This window comes from Sciurus carolinensis, chromosome 2, assembly GCF_902686445.1.
Source record: "Sciurus carolinensis chromosome 2, mSciCar1.2, whole genome shotgun sequence".
NCBI lineage: Eukaryota > Metazoa > Chordata > Mammalia > Rodentia > Sciuridae > Sciurus > Sciurus carolinensis.
In genome coordinates this window covers 45,173,373-45,197,407 of record NC_062214.1, presented here as the reverse complement: position 1 = coordinate 45,197,407, position 24,035 = coordinate 45,173,373, and the positions used below count along the sequence as shown (strand labels likewise).

At 35.0% G+C, this 24,035-nt stretch overlaps 1 protein-coding gene across 1 annotated transcript in view; it reads left to right on the top strand.

Moving 5' to 3' along the window:
* The window catches only part of Ralgapa2 (Ral GTPase activating protein catalytic subunit alpha 2), a 302,869-nt gene that overhangs the window by 101,841 nt on the left and 176,993 nt on the right, over positions 1-24,035 (top strand). The window contains 4 exon segments of the mRNA XM_047542031.1: positions 3,155-3,392; positions 6,646-6,810; positions 17,274-17,408; positions 19,843-19,937. Coding sequence (XP_047397987.1) covers positions 3,155-3,392; positions 6,646-6,810; positions 17,274-17,408; positions 19,843-19,937 — 633 coding nt within the window.

Here is a 24,035-nt window from a genome sequence, read left to right as displayed (position 1 = left end):
GGAGAGCAGGGTCAAGAACATGAGTGGGCAGATATCTGATGATACCTAGTGAAATGTAAGTGTCCTGAGGGCAGTAGTCTACTGCAGCATTGTTGGTATTTATGCAGTACATAGAATTTATGAACATTTCTGAAAGAGAACAGTGTGAAAGTGCTCTGGAAATAAGGGGCATTTTACACAAATAAAGTATTAGTACAATGGGTCGTTTGGACATTTAATAATTTGTTAAGAGGAATCATGGTAGGTCATGAGCTGGAGTGATGATTTCAGGGAGGAGCAACTAGTGTCTTTCCCCAGTTGACCCGAAAGTGGTTTTAGAGGATATATATTAAGAGCATGCATAGAGTACAGATAGGGACCTATAGGTGAACGTGACAAAAAGAAATTAATTCTTTGAATATTCTCATTATAACATGAGGGGACTTGACTATTGATATCAATTTTTGATGATTCAATATGATTGAATGATCTTGGCTTGTTGAAAAATGTATGAGAGGCTATAGAACTAGTTGGCATACTCGTTTGTTTCCTGAGTTCCCATTTGCTGATTGGCTTGCCTAGTTTGTGGATATGTGGAGTGGTCCTATGCTCCTTTTTTGCATGTGTCCAACTTTGCTTTGTGTTGCCTAGAGAGTAGTCCTGATCACTGCTTTGCTGTCTGCCTGAACATATGGACACGGTTCTCTTTGCTCTGGGAACATCTCACTGCCAGCACACTCCCAGGTTCCCAGTCCTGGGCCTAGATTGCCAAGTGCATAGGAGCTGAAGCCAGTGTCAGGCTGGTGAGTGTTTGGGCCTCATGCTTACCAGTTGTCTGGCCCGGCATCTATTGTGTTGTAGAGAGAGAACTTGTTACAGAATTAAGCAAGTATCTTTTCTGGAGTTGTGTGGGGTTTTTTTCTTTTTTCTTTTTTTTTTTTTAATTTTTTCGAAAAATCAAATCCCCTCCATTAATGGAGAAATCTTGTCAGATATTCCTTGATGAATATTTCCTGGGTCCATGGTTATTTATACTTTTGATGTCATTGTTTTATTTGGGGAATAATTAGATAAGATGAGTGCTTAAATTTAGAATTAACCATAAGGTAGTGGAGAAAGGATGGGCCTTTTGGAGTTTGACAGATTTTGTTTCTAATCCTAGTTCTGCCTCTTCCTGGCTGTGTGACCTTGAGCACACCACCTCACCTTTCAGAGTCCTCTTCCTGATCTCCCACTGTCAGGAGAGGACTCCTTCTGACCCTGCAGGTTGTCATGGGAATCAAAGCAGATTAATTTGGGATTTATGATCATATGCTGGTCTCCCATGTCCTTATGTAAGATCCAAGAGGGGAGAAAAGTGGTAAAGGTCTGGAGAGACTGGGCAGACTGTCAAGTGGGCACCATTTTCGTGCCATACTTGTTAAAATGTGCTGATTATGATTCATTTGTCATGTGACTATCTAAAATAGCCAGATACTTGCTTTTTAAAATCAATTTGAAAAGATTATATTTATTGATCTAATGTTAGATCAATATTTATTATTAGATCAATATTTACTTTTGGATCAATATTAATAATTTTATTGCTTACATGTCTTTTATGGTAATGACCTTGAAGTCTGTGAAAATAAGAGTACAAAAATGAAAAGATAGGCTGTGGCATTTCAGTCATAATAAAATATTTAATAAAATATTAATTTTTCTTTAACATTGTTCTTAGTTTTTAAAAATATTCATATTAGTATTAGATTTTAAATAAGTGTTTAAAAATCTTGTTTTAATATACTTAACTATTTTAGTTCTACTTTGACATTTTCCCTTTAAAGAAGTGCAATAAACATGACTTAAAGCACAAAGAACAGGTATATTGCAAAAGGTCACATTAAATATTATTTTTCAAGTCGTCAGACTAGACCTGCCTAATTATAGTCTGATTTCTATTTCTCAAAGTTTTCCTATGTTTGAGTTAAAGAAAAATTGTTGTTGTTTTAAAAATCTTTATATAATTTGTCAGGCATATCGTCTTGGAAGAAGAAGTCTGAGTTGTGACCTGAAAAATAAGTAGAAATTAAAGAGGCAAAACTAAGGGAAGATAGAGAAGAAAGAGCATGTGCAAAGGCCAAGAGCAGGTTGAAGAATTGGGAGAATCTCAGTAGAAGACACTGAATTCTTTTCACTGTGTGCCATGCTGTAGGCTCCAGTGGGACATATGAGTAGAGCTCTTTTGTAAGCAGATGGATAGGCAGGAAACCAGCAAAGAGATTACGGCTGGATTTAGAGATTCAGAAATCTGCAGCATACAGAGGGTAACTGAAGCATTGGGAATGGAGACCAGAACCCAGACAGAAGGTGAAGAGGCAGAGAGGGAGAAAGTCAGAGAATCATTCGGTTAACTGAGAGATGAGGAAGTGGAGGTGGACTGAGTATGAAACATTCTTTCAAGAAGTTTGGCTTTGATAGCGGAGGGAAAAGGGCTATAGCTATGGGGGAATCTGGGTTCAAGGAAAATGTTTTGTTTTTCTTTAAGATCAGGAAAAATTGGAGCACATTTAAATACTGATGGACTAAAGCTGAGAAAGTAAGATAGGTTGGAAATAAGGAAAGGTGGGGTTATAGAAGCAGAAAGACTCTGAGGAAGAGGTCCAGAGCTTAAGTGGGGGCAAAATGTAGAAGAGCAGGAGTTCCTTTTGGAAGACAACCCACAGGTGGAGGCTAATGTGGGTAAATTCAGGCAGCATATAGGTCTTGTGGACTGAGATTGATTTAATGGGTTGTTTCCTCTGCGGTCTTCAGGGAGCCCATCTGCTAAAAATCAGGGAGGAGATAGTGGGCTAAATTCACTTTAGATAGAGGAGGTTTGAAGTAGTCACTGGAGAGTGAGGGAAAGAGCTGTCTCAGGAATGGAGTAATTATTATACTGAGAACTTTGTCTTCTCCTTAATTGTAGCCAGGGCCAACTCCCTGCTGTAGAATAATACTGGGTCAGTAGCTTTGTTCATAATGGTAAGTGACCTCACAGTAACTCAAATCCTGATTACAGTTTGCTGAATGTATTTTTAGAAATTAGAAACAACATCCAAGAGTATTTTTGTTTTAAAACTTTATTAGTAGTGACTTAAAATGTTTTATTAAAATTATACTTACCTCAATTGGTTTTTCTTGTTGGTTTGTTTAGACCCTCATTGTGGCTTGGATCCGAGCAAACCTCTATGTGTACATTTCTCGAGAGCTCTGGGATGACTTTCTTGGTGTGCTGTCCTCCCTCACGGAATGGGAGGAACTCATCAGCGAATGGGCCAACATTATGGACTCTTTGACAGCAGTGCTTGCAAGAACCGTTTATGGAGTTGAAATGACAAACCTACCTCTGGATAAATTAAGTGAACAAAAAGAGAAGAAACAACGAGGCAAAGGTACTTCCACTCTCCCAGAGTAACACCCAAATTTCTGGGTCTCAGGAGGAATGTATATTTATACATTGAAGCAGTCAACACATGAAATTTCATAATAAACTAAACCAGCCACATAACATCTTTTTAATGATGGCATTAGATTGTGTCTCTTATTACTCTGTTCCCTTAATGTGAACAACAAATTTGTGAAGAGGCTTTGGAAGGAGAAAGATGAGAGGGAAGTAGTAGCAGTGATAATACTGAAAATTAACAATAATAATAATTGCCAGTGCTTTGAACTATAATCTAACTACACCCTACAGAGTTGATACTATTATTATCCCTATATCACAGACCAAAAAAATGAAGTACATAGACTTCACAGTGATTGATTCATTCAAGATCACATAAGTAAGAAGAGGTAAAGACTGAAATCAAAGCCAAGATTTTTCCTACTGAAGAAACCACACTACTAAGATGTAGCTGTTGCCTTCCTAGGAAATTTTGGAGAAATTCTGAATGCTTCCAAGGGAAACTCTTTTGGCTTTGCTGTTTCTGGGTAAAAATTGTTTCAGAGTGCTGGGAATATAGCCTAGCATGTATAAGTCCCTGGGTTAAATCCCTAGTACTGAAAAAAAAAATAGTTTTGAGACCTAGAATCTCCATTAGAGATGTTTCTGAGGGTAGAATATGGTGGGGGTTTCAATTGGGAATGACAATTTGGCCTCCCTCTATCTTTACAGTTCTTAAGGACTGTGACATGGTCTTTGGATTAATTTCATCTGTACTCCAACTTATTCTGTAAAGATTTGAGGCAGCTCATAGAAATGCATATAGTACAGTAGATGAAATGCAAAAGGAAATGAGGCAAAATGAGCAGGGAGGAGCTACAGGTATGGTTAAAATGCCAAAATGCATGCTGTAGAGCCTCATTTGCTTGCTGGGGAGGTAGGGAGGGGCCATCCTTGAATTCGACTTTCATTTTTACAGTGTTGCAATATACAGAATCCTGGAATACATAAGGTACTTAGGTGATATGTAGCTTGATCCTAAGACAGAAGAAATTTCTCCTTCAAAGCCTCTACTTCAAAGAGGACACATGACTTATAATAGACTGCACTCAACAATAACCTTAGTTTAGACTGTATCAGTTGCATCTGACAATTTCCCCCAAAATTTAGTTGCTTAATATAACATGACTTAATGAATTTTCAATCTGGTTAGCACTCAGTTGGTCATCTATTCTCTTGGTCTTTGCTTGATCCATTCCTGTGTTTATAGAGAATTAGGCTGCACAAGGGATACCTACACTGCTCTACTTCTAGGAGTTAGGTGGCTGTCAGCCAGGCAGTAGGTGTGACAGTACCATGTTTCATTACATAGCAGACTGTTCAGATAATGGTTTAGGTTCTGGGAGCAGCAAGGGGGCAAGCTCAATTATTCAAGTGCATTTCAAGTCTCTGCTTGTTCAGTTTTGCTACCAAAATAAATCACATGATGAAGCCTGCAGCATCAGTGTGGAAAAGGACAACAGAGGATGTGGATATGGGGAAGTGTGAACCAATTGCAATGATTAGTAAACTATGTAACATGTAATTAATGGGGACTGATTCTTATCATATCCTCATTGCAGTGTGAGAGTGACTTGCCAAAGCCCCAGTTAGTAAAACAAGGCACTAAGAAGCCAAAACAAAGTAGCTTAAGTATGTGCCATTCCAGAGGAACAGTTTAATCTCAGTTTAGATTTAGAATGTGTTGCATGTTGATTTTTCTAATGTACTGTTAGCAGTAGATCCTTTTTTCTCCCCAGTCTGAGCTCAGCAGAATCCATTTCTGAAATAACATATATTAGATTAAAGATTTGGGATTGAAGTAAGTCAGAGATCCAAAAGTTTGGGCCCTTGTCTTCCTTTTTGTTCTCTTTCATAGCTCTGAGGGCCTCTGTGTAAACCAGGGCCTGAGAGGATTGAGGTGCTTCCAACCAGGAACTTGGATTCCTAAGACAGTGGATCTAGGCCCAGGAGAGAGTTTACCTAGCTACCTAGCTAAAAGCACCTTTCAAGTGGTGGAGGTAAAGAGCTGAGATAGGAAGTATTTTCTCAAACTCTCAAACTAAGTACATTCTCTGCCTCTAAAATCCTTATAATACACACACACACACTCTCTCTCTCTCTCTCTCTCTCTCTCTCTCTCACTCTCACTCCAACTCACTCACTCACTCACTCACTCACTCACTGTCATACTCACCACCCTGCAATATTCCTCTTCCCTTCCACTGTGCAAACAGGAAGAGAGAGACTTAGGAGGGCAGACAATTTAAAAACACTGTTTTCAGAACAGTACAGAACAAATTGTTTAAGTAATAACCATGGTACATATTTCTAATTTACACTGCTTTAATATTTATTGTAAAAATTTAAATATTCATTATAGAAACATTTACCTTATAAACACTAGACTAGTGAAACCAGAAAATACAGACAGAGGAACCTGGGTGTGGAAATAAGCCACAGACAGTTTGCAACCACTGGCAACATCAGACCTATGCAAAAATCTCTTCAAATTTCTCATTCTTTTCCTCTTGTATTTCTTTTGGATTCTTGACCTTTCGTTGAAATAATTGACCAGAGCAATATGAGAGAAAAGAAGTTGAATCTCAAAAGTTGAGTTGAATCTCAATACAATCTGCAGTGTTAGTATAGTTTTAGAACTTTTTCTAAAATGGGATTTTATATTATATATATTTTATTATTTTATTTATTTGACCAAATCTACATTGAAATTTATAGGCATGAATCTCTCAGGGGATTGTGGAACAGTTGGAGTCTAGAGGATGTAGTACTAGTCTAACATCAGGATCTCTGGTTTTTGGTTTATAAGTATTTGTTTTTGAAGTGTCCTTGGAACTGTGGTTTAATGTCATTTGACTTTGTTTTTGTACTGAGAGGTTTATTAATACCTTCTTTCATATATTGAAATGAATGCTGTGAAGATACATATTTCATGAAGCTGTTGAATATAATTAAATATTTTGGCAACAGGAATGTTTAGGCTACTGACTTACAATAACTCTCTAAATTGCAGTATAGGGAAAGTATAGGGAAACACTACCTAATGTGAAGCATGGAAACCTGCTAATTATGTTCCATTGTGTGTATGTGTGTGTGTGTGTGTATATATATAATATATATATGTATGCCATTAGCTAAGCAGCACAGGCTATGAAATAAACGATGATGAATTCAGTTATTTTTCCCTCCTTGTTATTTGTCAGGCTGTGTTATAGATTCTCAAAAAGGGACAACTGTGGGGAGATCTTTTTCTCTCAGCTGGCGGAGCCATCCAGATGTGACTGAGCCAATGCGATTTAGGAGTGCCACCACTTCTGGAGCACCAGGAGTTGAGAAGGCAAGAAATATCGTTCGCCAGAAAGCAACTGGTAAACATTAATTTTATTTAAATATTTCTTTAAAATCTAATTGCTATCTAAAATAAGTTTGTAGGAATACAATGTTTTAAAATTCTACTCAATTCAAATTTTAGAGCCTTTATTAAATGAAATTCTCTGTATCTTTTAAATTTTCTGCTCAGGTTTGCTTTTCAGATCACAATTTTCAATATTTCCAAATTCTCCTTAGTGAAAGAACTGGAGATGGTAATACTGAATGAGATATTTGTGCAAAATAGAAAAAATAGAGGTTTTGTTTGAACCTTGAAGAAAGTAGATTCCTAACAATTCCATCATTAGTTGCATTATTGTCATTGTTAAACAGTGTTCATCTAAAGAGTGTGGTAAGTGGTTCTGGCAAAGAAAAAGAGAATATTCTTAGTTTTCAGGACTGGATGGAGACATTTCATTTTTTGCTTCTCCAGAAAATTGAGCTTTTTATGTCTGTGGATGTTGTCTTTGTAGTCTGTTTCAATTAACAACTTGTCTAAGAGCTCCCAGTTAATCGAATTGCTTTTCAACATTTTACTCTTAAAATAAAAGAGAAATCTTTTAAAAGGAAGCTTATATCCAATGTTTAATAAAGACAAATAAAACTCCTCCTTCCCCAATAACTCTGAGGCTGTACCTTACATTTTAAGCAACTATATTTCAGTTTCCTTTAGTTTTTATTATCAGTAAAACCATGTAATTACAATCGATATTCAGCTTATTGATTTTAGGAAATCATCAGATCCTTCAGCCATAAAACTAAGATTCATTTAAGCTGAACATATTTTACAGTGCTTACTAAAAGCTTAGGGTCGTCCTGTTAGCATTTTTATGAAAATTATATTATGCCTTAACCCTAGCTTTCTCACACTTTTTGCCATAGCATTTGCTGGTAATTATCACCTTATTTACATACCCCTCTTAGTCTTCTGCTTTCTTTCATTTTTTCCCCTGAGGAGAGACCCAATTCCTGATAACAGGCAGTTTTTGAGGATGCCCATTCACTGATGTCCTTTTTCAGTCCAATTCCTACACACTCCTTTCTTCTACCATTGGATCCTTCAGAGAAAAGATCAGAAGTTTGTGACAAAGGTGGCATCTTGCCTGAGTTACCCAGACTTACTGCTTTCCCTAGCATCCTTGAATTATAATAAAAGTGAATTTAATTAATTAAAAATTATAATTTTAAAATTTTATTCTCACATCTTAATAAGCAGCAAACTATTGTACATCACATGCTCCATATGACACTACTTCACTGAAACATAGGCACAGAAGAGATGGCATCTTAATTTTCAGCAGGTATTTTAAACCAACAATATGGTAAAGGCACCAGCATGCTTTAGAAAATACTTAGTGCATTAATGGCAGTGAGGTTATGTTTATCAGTAATTTCAGGTGTCTGAGAAGCCATGGCATTGGAAAATCAAGTACTTGTACTAAATGATGTGAAATTATTTGTAGAATATATCTTTTAAAACCGTAAACTTGGTCTCTGTAGGATTAATTAGATTTTTTGAAGATTGGAACCATAACTGAAAGATTATGAAGCTATTCAGCTGGACAAATCTATCATCTTTATAAATCTATATAAACATATATTTTTCTTATTGCATTTGACTTTTTGAAAAACTATAAAATATCCTGAGTCATTGTTGTTTTGTCTGAAAACAATGGTCTTTGAGGATTTTAATTTATCGTGCTTTTAAGAAAAATTACATGGACTAAAATGTTGGTTATTGTACTCAGTTTTATTTCTGTATTTTTATTTTTTTGGTATTGGGAATTAGAACCAGGAACACTCTACCACTGAGCTATATCTCCAGCCCTTTTTGTACTTTATTTTGAGACACAGTCTTGCTAAGTTGCTGAGGCTGGCCTTGAACTTGTGATCCTTCTGCCTCAGCCTCCCAATCGCTGGGGATTATAGACCTGCACAACCACATCTGGCATTCAGCTTTATTTTTATGTTATATAAAAACTCATTCTTTCTTTAAAAAAAAAAATCCCAAATATTTTCGTGGTAGCATTTGTTTTTTTGTGAAAGCCATATTTTTATGAGAAAATACCAGTCCATGAAGTTGATTTTTACTAGTTTTAGTAGTAATCATTTTAATAGTAATGATAATTATGGAAGATTCATTTGAAAGTCTTTTCCCTAATTCCAATAAGAGAATAATTTTAGAGTATTATATAATGATTTTCCCCCACAAATTTCCTAGGTAGAAAAAATATCACTGATGGTGGGTGACATGAGGGAAATATAAATAAGCAGTTGCAGAGTGGAGAAATGACAGTTTAGAGAGTGTACTAGGTTATAACTTAAAAGGCCTGGCAAGGAGTCTTAAGAAGGAAGACTTATAAAGGAAAACTTTATCCCTAAGTATAAATTATGATGAGTTTGGATTCCTAAAATGTGAGAATGATCAAAGCAAGTCTTAATTTTAACAAAAATATCCCATATTTTATTACTTCTAAAATATTTAGTGATCAATTTTGGAGAAATGCACAAGCATTTAATTTATAAAAGGAAAACTTTTTAAACAACACTCAAAAGTTTCCAACATTTTGAGAGATGAGCAAATCTACTAAGAAATTTGAAGTGAGTTTGATATTTACATGGATGGTTGTCATTTACATATTATCTTCACACACATGTGTATTATTTTGTAATTACATTACAGATTACAGATCATTGTTTTACTAGTTCTAATAGGCAAAGGATGGGAGAGGGAATGGTAAAGTAAAAAGTTCCTTTCACTTTTTACAAATGTGCCATTATTATTTGTATTGTTTCATTCATGATTTAAAAAGATATATAAAATAATAAAGCAGCATTTATATTCTAAGGAGGAAATGGATTTTTGCTGACTTTGGTTTTATATATATGAAACATGTTCTCTTCCTGTATCTGTCACTTTTCTCAAATATTTATTTGACCAGCAGTATACAGAAAAACTTAAGAACATCATAGAGTTAATACTAATAAAGTATGGATATAATAAGTGTGAAATATGATACAAAAGGGTAGCTTGAATGGAGATTTTACCTTTTATTCAAATACCAAATCTTTTAGTGTTCAATTTGTCTGTCATGCATTCTTGAGCTTTTAGGATATTTAATCTAGTAGATGATTTGCTTTTGAATACAATCAGCTGTCAGAAAACCAATTTCTTAGTTATTTATTACTTGTAGAAGAATTTTAGTCTTAGGCCATATTTCTCTAACTTCTTTTTGTGTGTATTCTTTAGGAAGGGAAAAATGATTATAAATTCTGACTGAGTAATCAACCCAAATGTGAATTTGATACACAACAGAAAAAAAGAAACCAAATATATGAAACATTCCAAAATAAAATTGATTTTTTGTGAATTGTCTATTCTGTGTCATCAGGGTGACTGACTGAAAGTTGGCTGTATTTTGAGACAACAACTAAATAATGTACTTCATACTTATTTCCTTTAAAGTTTAAAATGACTTCCTTGAAGTGTTTAAAGAGAGACCAGAAAAATAATAATAAAAAAGTAGTGAACGTTCTTGATAATGCTTCTGACATAATTATCACTTTATCTCTCCTGGAAGCTAAGCGAAGCCAGTCTATCAGCAACTGTGTCCACCTTTCTGAGGCTTTGCCTGCCACTAAAAGCGTCCCGCTCCTCCTTCACACCGTGAGCGCTCTCTTACCTGGTCTCTCTTACTCCTCTTGCTCTCACAGGCTGTCAGGTACTGTAACACTCTCTCATGTGTCCATCAATGTCTCTGACCTCCTCCTTCTTGCTTCTGAGCCTTGCCTCCTTTGTTAATACCTACACATCACTTTTGGGTGCCTGACCATTCATTGCACTTGCATTAAAGATCAGTGAATTTTAGTAATTATTTTTATGTAGTTAGAAGTTTAGTAGTTTAGAAGTTTAGTTGATTGGGCAAGAAAAATTTCTATAATATCACTGGTCTTGCATTCACAATTAAGAAGGATAGAAGGATTTTTTTAGCTCATAGTTTTTAACAGGGGCAAATATGATGATGCCTGCCTTCCTGTGTCTTCTATAGAGTGCTGATAGAAAGTAAGGGAGTTTTCATAAAATTTTACAAAAGTTTTGAGCATGTCAATGTTAGAATGCTAACTGCACCTTTCAAAAATATCAATAAACTGGAAAATTATGCAGGCATCACTTCCTTAGAGATAAGTCATATGTAAAGTAATTCATATATAAAGCAATCATCAGTTTATGTAGATCCATACTGATAATTAAGCTAAAAAACCTAAAAATTAAAAAGTGCTAATTTACAAAGCACACATTTGTTACTGGACTTCAGCCAGATGAAATTGAAATTAGTCTTGTGTGGTTTACTCAAAATGTGTTTTTTGATTTATTAAGATGTTGTAACACCTGGCACAGTAGGGTGAATACAGTTAAAAATATCTCAGACTAGCTAACAGAGAGGAATTTAAATGTATTCATCATAAAGAAATTATAGAAGTTTAAACTTTTATTTGATAGATATGTTAATTATTCAGGTCTGATCATTATCCACTGTGTATAAGAATCAGGACATCACATTGCATACATATATATGTGTAATTATTGTGTCAATTAAAAAACATATTAGAGTATCAAAGTGATTATTGGCCTACCCACCACAACAAAAAAGATTTACTTTCCTACAGAGAATTATTAAATCTATGTCTAGATACTTTTCAGTGACTCTGAGATAAACATTCTTTTTATCAAAGAGGGAAATATTTTCATGCTTTTCTTAATTTTCAGAAATCTGGTATATAGATTAGTATTTTTAAATATTGAAGGTAGCCTAATTGTGGCTTTCTATGACACTAATCATGTCATTCTGTAGTTTGGCAAAACAAAATAAAAGTAGAATGAATTGGACATAACTTTCCTATGTTCATATATGAATGCACAACCGGTGTAACCCCACATCGTGCACAACCACAAGAATGGGAAGTTATACTCTATGTATGTACGACATGCCAAAATATACTGTGCTGTCATGTATATGTAAAGAGAACAAATTTCAAAAATTGCTTTATCTAAAGCAAAATAACAAAATTAAAGCTTAAGTAGAGTGATGGTTATGTAAAATAACACCAAATTATTTCACTTATAGACTATGAAGGAAGACGTTAGTTTTACTGATACTGATGACGTAACATTTCTTAAATAGCTCTTTATCTCTAATAAATATCGATGGTGTAAAAGTTAAGAATGGTACATGGGGAAATGGCTATCCATTGGTTAAGTTACTGATGAGTATTAACTACTTATTTGGTTTTCCAGAAAATACTACTGCTTAGAGGTGATTAATAAAATACTTCAAGCAAGTTTACTTCCTATTTGGCTGCTCCATACCCAATAAGATTTTTTTTCATGGTGAACAGTATTATTTTACAGTCTGTTTAATTTCCATATTGTTTCACTTTAATTTTTCACTAATTTTATTTTTTATAGAATAATTTCACAAAAGTCTCTTCTTGTGAGTGACTTCATTTTAGAAGCTTTTGTTCTCACTCAGCATTAAATTTTATTTTACTCAGATTCTTGGTTCCTATATAAACAGTTCCAACAGAAGTTGAATATTTAGAGCAATGATTCTCAACTGGGGACAGTTTGGGCAATGTCTGGAGATACTTTTGGTTGTCACAGTGAGATAGTGTTACTGGCACCTGGTGGGTGGAAGTCAGGGGCACTGCTAAACATCCTACAATATACAGGCTAGCCCCACAATAAAGAACTGTCAGGTCCCAAATACCAGTAGAGCTAAGGGTAAACACTGATGTAGGGTGAAATGAAGAAGACTGGTCTGGCTCTTTATTGTTGTGCCTTTGCCATCCTTATTCCTGGTTTTATAGCACATACAGTGAAATGACTTAAGGCATAGTGACTTTGAGAACAACCTGCTCTCTTCTGATCTGGAAACTGCAGTATCAAGCTTCTTCTTTCTGTCTGATGCCAATTGTTCTTTATTGCTCAAAATGGTCATTGAATGTCATTGTCCTTTATGACTGTCCTGTTAGGAGATGGGGCCAAAAGCAGTGTATATCAGTCCTCGGTTTTAGAATGTGCATTCTCCACTGGTTGGCACATTAGAGAATCTGTGCTCCAATTAAATCCCAGTACATGGGAATATCCTGCTAATCTATGCTAGATAACATGCAAACATATTTAATTTTATTTTCTGATCACAAGTTCCTTACCATAGCAATGACTGCTAATTTTATTTTCACTTAAGGTAATAGTTCTTGTTTTTGTTTCAGTCTGTGACCAGTCAACTCAAAAAATTATTTTAGTTACATAAGCAATAGAGAATTACCTTCAACCACAGTTACATTTACTTTGATCCTTTGGGGACTCTCTTTGGTGGTGACACAATTTTAGTAGAGTTATTTGTATTTGTTGGGAAAAGATGTGGTGTTCTTATTTTGGGAGAATCATAACCGTTGTTTCTATTAATATAAATAGCTGAATAGCTACATTACACACACACACACACACACACACACTCTTGGGAAGTAGGCCTGATAGTTATACACACACACACACACACACACACACACACACACACACTCTTTTTCTTTTTTCTTTTTCCTTCATGGGAAGTTTCTTGTAGCTGTTTTGCCATTTAATCTGCTTTTTATGTTGGGTCATTTATCAGTCTGTTGCGTTCACAGGCTGTGCAGATGGTAGATTTTATTTTTCTTTTGGGAATATTATAATAGTAGTAATTAGAGGATCAGCCATCTTCCCTCATTCTAAAAAGACTTATGGGACCTAATGGGAAGCCTCACTTAGTTGCTTCTGCATCTTATCAGAAGGCTCTGTGGAAATGCTCATTGTTTGTTAGGACTTGGGCTGACTTAACTTTTGGAAAGCTTGACTTGTGAGAAACCTCAGTGTTGAGTGAATGTATACCTACTGTGCTTTTTATAAGGCTAAGTTGGTATCATGCACAATGTTTTTAAAATGAGGAAATTACACTTTTTTTGCTTAAACAAGCTTGTATGAGGGTAATTAGAACCTAGAATTTTGATTAGTAAAAAATGAGCCTCATTTCGTTTAATAAGATTGATTAAGACAACCTTACTTTAAAGGGTTTGTGAATTACTTTGAAAATTATTCAGATGTCTGGAAAAAAATAGAAGTTAATGAAGAGCTTACATACTTGGTTTAATTTCATCATGCTGACTCTTCTCAGTGGGGAAAAAAAATTAAGTGATCCTTTATTGGTCATTTTTTTGATGTTTTGAATAGAGCTTTAAGAAGTAAAGGTTTAGTAATGGTATTGTGTAATTTATACCATCAAAAGACAGGAAAGTTTGTACTTTTAAATTTTGGGTTATTGGGATTAGCTAGGCTTTAGAGACAGTAAATGAGTTGGTAAATTGAGCCAGAATTCAGTTCTTTGAAGTGATTCAAAACAGTTATTGTGTGACATTTAAAACAGAAGCTGCATTAGATCTAAGATTTATCATGTAATTTTTATATAATGTAGATCATTATTTTTACCTTTGAATATCAGATAATCCCATATCCTGATATTTCCTATCAGTGTTAAAGTGATTTTCATTTCTAATGAAAGAACAACTGTTACAGCTGATACCATAGAATGGGAGCAACTTTAGTACAAATAGCCCTTTCTTAACAAATGAAATGCCAGCAGAGGGAGCCCAAGAACTGTTAAAAAAGAAAGACATCATGAATATGTTTTATCATTCATTTGTCCATGTATATGAAGCATGGATTGAGTGTATACTTAGTGCAAAGAATGAAAAAAGTCCAAGAAATAATGTATACTTACAAAACAAAATTGGATTTAAGTTGTGTGATAAGAATAATTGAAAATTCTTTTTTTCCTACCCTGTTTCATACAATAGTCCACTATAGGAGTAGCACAGGGCCCTGACAACACAACAAGTGCACTTGGCATTATGACTGTCCCCTTTCTTCCACTCCAGTCACTGATACTCCCGCCCTTGCCACTTCCGGTTATTTCTACAGCTTGGGCTTTCTCCATTTGAGAAGTCCCTCCTGACAGTTTTGCAAAAACAAAGCTTTAAAAGCTGCATTAGGCCAGCCTGTTGGGAAGACAGACCAGCTGGTGGTGGCAGGCGCTTCATCCGTCTGCTATGTTGAGGACCAGTGGGGACACTCTAATTTGGAAGGGATGGTGCTGTGGCTGTATTGTATCCCACCAGATGGTGGTGTTCTTTATCTTTAGAAGGATGCTGCCAGTGTTGGCTTAGCTCTTATTTGCTTCTGCTCATAGCCCAGAAAGCATCATCTACCAGTTTTGGCATCAGATTAAGAGAATAAAACCCACTGCTACTAAACCCACTGCTCTTCCCACCATCCATAAAAATGGGCACTGGCTAATTATATTTTAGAAAGTTAGGAAGCTCTTGGGCTCCCTCTACTGATATCGAATTTAAAAGAATGTTCATTAACAAATATATATTCTCTTTCTAAAAGGTTTCCACATCTTGCATAATTATAATAAACAATGAAAGAAGATAGATGAAGGACTGGCCTCATGGTATTATGTGTTTTTGATTGTCTAATGCTAAAGACTCTAGAAGGAGATGTGTAAACAGAGTCTAGCTGTGATTTGGGATGTGTAGATAGATTTTTTTTTTAAATTACACATATGCCCTGTACTTCTCTGTGGAAAAATGATCAGTGCTTGGCTACTTAAGTGGGGAGGCAAAGACAATCTGGGAAAGATGAGACTTTAATTAATGAGTCTGTCTTTTCTTGGAACCTTAGCCTATGTTTTCCTGCACTCCAAGCTCAGCTTCTATCAGTATCCACATTTAGACTGTGATCTGGAACTTTGAATCTTAAGTGAAGGATAACACCAGTTTCATAGTTTTGAAGTCTTATAATTGTATCAGTATAATATTAAATGGAATTTTCATGTGGATAGAAAAAATAAAGCAGCAATCCTTTGTAGAATTCCTGCATGTTAAACTTAGCATCATCATGTACACAGTTTCTTGGTTGGGGTGAGCCATCATTTTGGCTTATTGCTTGGATTATAGAGCTATACAGCGGGTGGCTCACTGGCAGTGAGTATCCATTTCAAGTGAGGAACTGGGTGACACAGCCAGGTAAGATAATACAGACTGAATTTTGATCAGTCTCTTAGTAACAGTGAAACTTGAGTTGATTAAAAATTTTAGAATATATGATGTCATGATTATGTGGATGTAAAATTTTATAACTACATCAGTGAATAGATAGAGTGTGTTGAGGAACAGAGCAGTGGAGCTTACGCATAGCCACATAGCAAGACCTATAGGGGGATGTGCCCACAGCAGCATAGACAAGAGGGGCAAGGGAATATGACTGGAGTTAACATAGGGAGTGAAGAGCAGGAGGAAGAGATCAGAAGGTACCAAGTTGGTCCTATTGCTGAGAATAAAGAGAGTACCTGTTCTTTGTGTGGGGGCGGTGGTGGGGGAATCATTATGTGGGGTGATATAATCTAGAAGCCTCTGTTTACCCCAACAAACACAGGTTTGACCCCCTGATGATAGAGGGTCTCACAGGGTTTTAAGAGGAGTGGTACAGACAGACCTTTGTTTTAGAGGCACCTCTTGGAGCTCACCTACAGATATGAGGGTGGCAAAAAGAAGGGAACAGTGACGAGTTAGAAGGAGATTAAAATGACCTAGCTAAAAGATGATGCAACCTCAAAACCCTGACTCTAGAGAGAGAAAGTGGAGTGGTTGTCCTAGGGCCTTGGGTGGCTTTTAGAGATTAAAATGAATTATGCATTTTAGAAATAAACTAAGAGGGAACTCTTTCTCCGAAGCAATATAGTTAGTAATAATCCTAGCAGAGATTATCCAGTAATCAGTACTCAGCTGTTTTTTTTTTATTATATGTCACATATGTATTTGGTCTATAAATATACCAAGGGATCTTTTTGTACTTTAGTGATATAAACCATTAAACAGAGTTTTGTTTTAGACAGTTATGCATTTTTCTGGTAAAAGGAATAGCACAGTTGAAATTCTTGTTTTCTTTCATCTTCCCTTAGTGTGTGTGTGTGTGTGTGTGTATCACTTTCTACTATCCTCATATATAAACTGTCCTCTCTGTGCATCTCCCAAGTCACTGGATCTTTCTTTTCTTTCTGCCCCTGAAATTTCAAGTGACTTACAACTCCCAGCCATTTTTGTGGCTTTCACTGCCCTCCCACCCTTTACTTGGATTTAAAAATCAAAAACTTAGTAGAACTTAAAAAGAAAATGTATTATTGGAGTGGAATATCAGTGTTAACAAGGTTAGGAAACTTGATGGTATAAATGCAGATTATCTTACTGCAAAATTTTTGTGGAAAATATCTACAACTTCATTTTTTAAATAAATTGTTTTAAATGGTGAAAATATTTTTAGAAATCTTGAACTACAATCCTGCATGTTTTGTGTTAATGCTCACAGAAGTGGAGGAGTGTCAACAATCAGAAAATATACCTGCAGCTGAGTCCAGTCATCTCCTGGTGGGACAGCAGCAGGTCTTCCGGAGCAGCAGCACGTCTGACATCACTGAGCCACTGTACTTGGATTCTTCTCAGGGTATGTGGTTTCTTCAGTTATTAATACAGAATATAGATTCTGGTTGAAGGTGGGGAGCTGCAGAGAGTTTTGCTTTCTACTTTTATTCTGAATATATTTTGAGGTAATTTACTTTTTGATTACAAGGATGTGATTTCTACCAATGAAATGTTCTCATTATTTAATATATTTCTCTAAAATTTATCAAGTTCAGCAAATGAGTAGAGGAAGAGGAAGGCAGAAAATATTCCCAGACAAAATTCAGAAGGAATAGCACATTAGGTAGAAGGCAGGGAAGCAGCATGAGGGGAAGTAGGGAATGGGCTGTGAGAGGTGCTGTGGAAGTTGAAAATGAGAATGGAAAGCTGATCAGACTTCTGAAAAAGTTTACTAACAACTTCTAGACAGTGCAGTAGCATTTGTGTACATGGTTTTGCCAACAACTTTCAGCAGAAATAGGGTGGAGAAAACAAAGAGGCAGGTGATTCAACCTGTTAACAGTTAATAGTGCATTTTACAGTGAGAACACATGTTTAAAGTACAACAGATCAATCACCATTGAGAAGTCCAAATTTGAGAGTCTTTATTAAGCCGGCCAGCTGACTGTCTCATACAATGTCCCAAAAATGGCTATTGGGAGAACAGCCCCGACCATAGAGTTGCAGAGGTTCTTATGCCATAAATCAGTACATCAATCATAAGTGTCTATTGTAATGATTCAAAATTACAAAATAACATCATGGAATCTGAAATCATTAGCAGAGGGGTAGTAAATCAAAATGACCTTACTTAGGTACAAACTAAAGAATGGTTACTAACATCTAAACAATCACTGTTGACATCACTGTTAACGTGGTACATTGTTTAGGAAACTAGGAATCAAAAAGAACATTTTTTTATTATACAAGAATTAACATTTTGTCATTTTGTATTGCCAAACAAGTCATGCCAGTCAGCTGTTGATGGGTACAGATATTGGCCATTCCCATGGGAGAAGCATTTCCTATGTAACATGGAGTCTCAGAGCAATATGGAGTCTGTTTAGTCATTGCCCATATAGCCTAGCCTGTAACATTTCCATGGAGTCAAATATGTCAAACTGTCACAATTAACAAGTTATATCTCAATATCAAGGTCATGCTAGTCTCATCAAATGTGTAAGGGAAGTGTTCCCTCTTAGGAATACTCTTGAAATAAGAAAATGCAGTAAAAAAAACAAAAACAAAAACAAAAAAACTGAGAAAAATGTATTTTCTGAAAGATTTTCTACTCTTTTAAAGATTTTGTATAAAATTATTATTATCAGATCTGGGGATATAGTTCAGTGGTATAGTGCTTGACTAACATGCTTAAGACCCTGGGTTTGATCCTCAGCACTGAAAGAAAAAAAAAAAAAGATTATCACTATTTTCCTTAAATATTTGGGGACTCTGTCAGTTTCCTGGAATTTTCTCATAAGAAGAGTTTAAAATATTCATATTTTAACAAAATTTTACTTAAGGGAGAAGGAATAAGTTTTTAAAAATCTGTTGTACAATATGGCAATGATAGTTAAAAACAATGTATAGTATTCTTGAAAATTGCTAAGAAAGTACTCTTTTTAAGTACTCTAACACAAAAAAAGAAGTATGTGAAGTGATGCATGTTAATTAACTCAATTTAGCCATCCCACATTGTATGCATATTTTAAAATATCATGTTATACTTGATAAATGTATATACTTTTGCCAATTAAAAAACTTAAAAATAAAACATTTTTACAAATTATAGGACTATTCAGATTCTCCTTGTTATAATTTTGATAATTATGTTTTAATGAAAATTTGTTCAATTCATATTTATTTTCACATTTCTTGGCCCCAGATTATTCATAAAATCCTCTTGTGGCCTTTTTAAATGTTTATGGGATTTGTGGTGATATTCCCTTTTTTATTACTGAAGCTCTTTGTGCTTTCTCTAGTCAGTCTTCATTTTAAGTCCCAAGAAGTCTCCTTACAACTCTTCCTTTCTTCACTGTTGGTTTACCTGTTGGCAATTCAGGCAGCTACCTTTCCTAAGGTCTCCTATGCTAATGGTATGGCTAAGTGAGGCCCTGGGCCACAGTGAACAGCATTGAGTCTTCTGTAACTGAGGCCTTCTGTGGTCCAGAGACCAGGTCTTTAATGTGATTTGACCCTGTGCTACCAGTTTGTCAAACCCATAACTCATGCTTTTGGTTATCTTAGGGTAGATTGCATATCTAGAAGTGGAATAATGAATTATGCAATAAAAATGTTTTTCCTTACAAGGTAATACCTATTTTTCAAAGTGGTTGTACTATTATATTTCTGCCCACAGTATATAGAGTTCTCATTCTATATAGGTAATTTGATAGTTATTTATATAGAAAAATTGTTTTCTAATTTACCTTCTGAAACATTCCTTCTGTTGACTTTTTTCCCCACCAAATCTCTAGGTCAAAAGGTAGAAAATGCACAGAATTTGAGTTCAGAACCCAGGGCTATTCAAGAGAATAAAGGACATTTGAAGAGAGAACATGAAGGAATAACAGTAAGATTTTTTAAAGCATTTCAGCTTGTCATTAAAAACAGACTAATTATTGCACAGTAAATGAATTTATTGGTGATGGTGATATTTAAATTATTTTTCCTACTTATATGGATTATCAGCCCAAATGACCTTTAAATCATTTCAGGTTTTGCTTACTTTCGTAAGTAAAATGATAGTCATACTACAAAAATGGTGAAAAAAGTGACCATGAAATGAAATTTACTGTCTAGTCTGTATGTGGCACTATATATTTTTAAGTAGATATGCTTGCCTGTAGAACTTGCATTTCAGATTCCCACTTCCTGACATTGTTTTGGGTAATAGCAGCCACCACCTGATCTGAGTTACTAGTTAAGTGAATATTCACAAAGATCTGTTATGGTTCCTTTTGGCAGGGGGAAAGTCACCCACGTAGCCCTTATTCAAATATAAAGAAATACAAAGTGTAAAGAAGAAACTTTAAACACCCCATAACTCATTTACATACATGACCCCATTCATTTTTTTAAATGTAATATATATTTATAGAAAACTCAAATGTCACAGAAAGGTACAAAATTAAAAAGGAAGGCCTTCTTACTCCTGTTTGGAAAAATAACCATTGTTAAATTCCTTGTTTCTTTATGCTTAAAAATACTAGCTTACTTATAAATATTTCTGTTTTCAACAATGAAATACATACCCACAAACCCATCACCCATCTTAGAACCATGATATTCCCTGTGTTATTGCTTTGGTCTTTTAAGTTCCTTCTTTGTCCCCTCTTCCTGCTACTTCCCCTCAGATAGTGGCATTACCTTGGCTTTGTATGTATCAGTCCCTTACTTTGTTCTATCGTTTTGCCATATATGTATCTTCAAACAATGTATTCTTCAGTTTTCCTTATTTTTGAAAGTTTTTGTGAAGTGTTCTGTAGTAGTACAGTTGCCTTGTTCTCTCAGTTGTATGTTTCTGTGATTTATCCACATTGTGGCATATTGCAATAATTCTTAAAATTTTCTTTGGAATATGAATATGCCATCATTTTATTTTTCCATCCTTGTGTTAATGGGCATTTAGATTGTTTCCAGCTTTTTGTTTTTAGTAAAACTGCAGTTATCCACATTCTTGTATGTGTCTCAAGATCTACATGTTTAAGGTTTTCACTGTGATGACCATCTAAGAGTGGAATTATTAATAAATTATACAATAAAAGAATGTTATATACAAGATAAGACCTAACTTCCAAAGTATTGTATACTTTATTTCTGTGAGCAATGTGAGGAATTCCCATTGATTCACAATTTTGCCAAAACTTTTCTAGTTACAAATTTAAAAAAATTTTATGGGTCCCATGTGGGTGAAAATAACATCTGTTTTTTGCATTTCTCAGGTTACCAATAAAGTTTGAAGTCTTTCCATGTTGATTGGTCATTTGTGTTTCATCTGTGCAGTGCCTACTGCTGTCTTTTGTCATTTACCTATTGTCTTTTTTTCCCCCCTTATTTGTACTAGTTCTTTGTATTGTCTGATATCGATCCTATTTTGGTTATGTTTATAGTAAATATCTTCTTCCAATGTGTGGCTTATATTTCCATTCTCTCTGTGGTACCTTTTGATGAACAAAAATCCTGCATTTTAATATTCTCTATCATTTTTATGGATAGGCTTTTATCAAGTTTTTAAAAATCTCAACTACACAGTGGAAAAAAATGCTACCTTATATAAGTGTAGTATTCTATAAGTGTTTGAGTTTTGCTCTATATATTTAAGTCTTTCACCCATCAGGAACAGATTCTTGTATATGGATGGAGATAGGTACCCAGTTTCATTTTTTCCCTCATAATAACTGGCCCAGGTCTCAATTTAGTGAATCGGTTTTCATTTATTGAGCTGAAATACTATCTCTCATGTATGCTATTTCCTAGGTATATAAACCTTCATTGTGTATTTATCTTTATTCTTTGGTTGTTTTGTCTCTCTGACAGTACCACAGTATTGTTTATAGTTTATTTTTTTTTCAGTTGTAGATGGACATGATACCTTTATCTTATCTGTTCATTTTCATGTGGTGCTGAGAATACACATGCTAGGCGAGTACTATACAACTGAGCCACAACTCCAGCCCCACAATGAATTTTAATTACATTATTTTCTCACTTCCTTCACCCCCTTCTTTTTTAATGGAAGCTATGTTTCTGTTGTCTTTTGTCTTTTCATTGTTGCTAGTGAGAAGTATTCCATCCTGTCTAGTTGCTGTTTCTTGCTATTCTTTGTCCTTGTCCTTCAGTTTCACTGTAGCGTATTTTTAGGTATAGGTTTCTTTGGGTTTACACATTTGTTCTTTTCGGTATGTGCTGTGCGCCATGCATCGCTACATGCTTGTCTTCTGTCATTTGGGGAACATTCTTGATAATCATTTCTTCAAATATTGCCACTTTTTAAAAAATTCTTTTTTCTAGAATTCTGGATAGAAATATGTTGTAATTTCTCATTCTGTCTCCCATGTTTCTTGAGCTCTTTTTTTTTAGAGGTAGGGATGTGATTTTTAAAAAATATTTTTTAGATGTTGATAGACCTTTATTTTATTTATATGTGGTGCTGACTTGAACCCAGTGCCTCACACATGCTAGGCAAGTGCTGTACCATTGAGCCACAACCCCAGCCCCTGTTAAGCTCCTAAACTTCATATTTTCCATTCTCTTTGGCTCTCTGGGTACATTCTGATCATTTCTCTGTCTTTCATTAGTTCAATAACTCTTTCTTTAGTCCACTCTTTAATACTTCCACTGAGCTTTTTAGCCCAGCAAGTATATATTTTGCTTCAAAGTTTAAGTTGATTCTTTTCAAGTATGTCTTGTAATCTCTAATAATCTCTTGTTACTTCATCGTTTTTATGATTCCCATCTTTTATTCCTTTAAAGTGGTCACAAATTATAATTCTAAATTCTTTATCTGATATCTGAAACCTGATATTTGTTATTTTTAAGACTCTTAGACCTAGTGGTTTATTTCCTTTGCTACTTGGTAATCTTTGATTGGGAGTTCCCAGCTGACTGATCTTAATATGAGGAACACCTGGAAGTCTAAATAAATGAATGTTCACCAGCTCAGTGTTAGCATTTGGGTATTCTTCCAATCAGGGAGTGGTATTTTGATCTTGGAGTGTTGGCCCTTTTGCCTCTGGCATTGGTAATATTGAATTTGCCCTCACAATAGCCCCATTTCACTACCCTGTTTTCTGGTCCCTTTGAGGGAGCATGTGGCTGTCTTGGAGGTATACTTCCTGTGAGCCCTAAATTGCAACCAAAATTTTTATGTAAGATCTAGTTCTAAAGTTGTGTGGTATTTTTCTTTCATGCAGTCAGAAGCAAAAAAAAGCTTACTTTCTGCTTTGCAATTAAGGAGATGTCCTGGGTGTATTTGTTTAGTCTGTGCAATTTTTTTTTTCAAATAATGTTAGTCTTCTAAGTATTTTATTTAACTTCTTCTTTTTAGTTTAGTAATTATTCTGTTTTTTAATTATACTTCTTGGTCCTCCTTTTTTCATTTGTTTGCTTATTTAATATTCATTCCTTTAATCGGTTAATTGAATCCCAGGTTGTTTAACTGTTTGTCCTTTTTATTCCCCCCCCACAATACCCTCTGGAGTGGAGAATCTTAAATTTACATCTTTATTCCTGGCTGTGTTCTCTGTCTCACCAATGCTGAATTTTTGTTCCCTACTTATAAGACATTCTCTTTGAATATTTAGCACAAAGATAAGAATTAAAATGTTAGAAACTTTCTCAAGTTCTTCCCTTCCTTCTTCCTTTCCTCCTTTCTTCCTTTCCTTTCTTCACTCTTCCCTCCCTCTCTCCATTTGTCACCATCTTTCTCATTGTCCCCTAGATCTCTGCCCTTTTGTGATTTAATTTTCTTCCACTCCTATATACACCTGATCATAAGCTCTAGCCTGTCATACTGCAGAATTTTTCTTATTTCTAGTTTCTTCTCCTTTTCCACTCTCAGAAACCTTATGCCCTCATTCTTGAATCATCATAAACATTCTATAGCAATCTTCTTCTTCATTCTAATCTATCCCACAGTTAACTATTTGACTTGTCTTTCCAATGATTT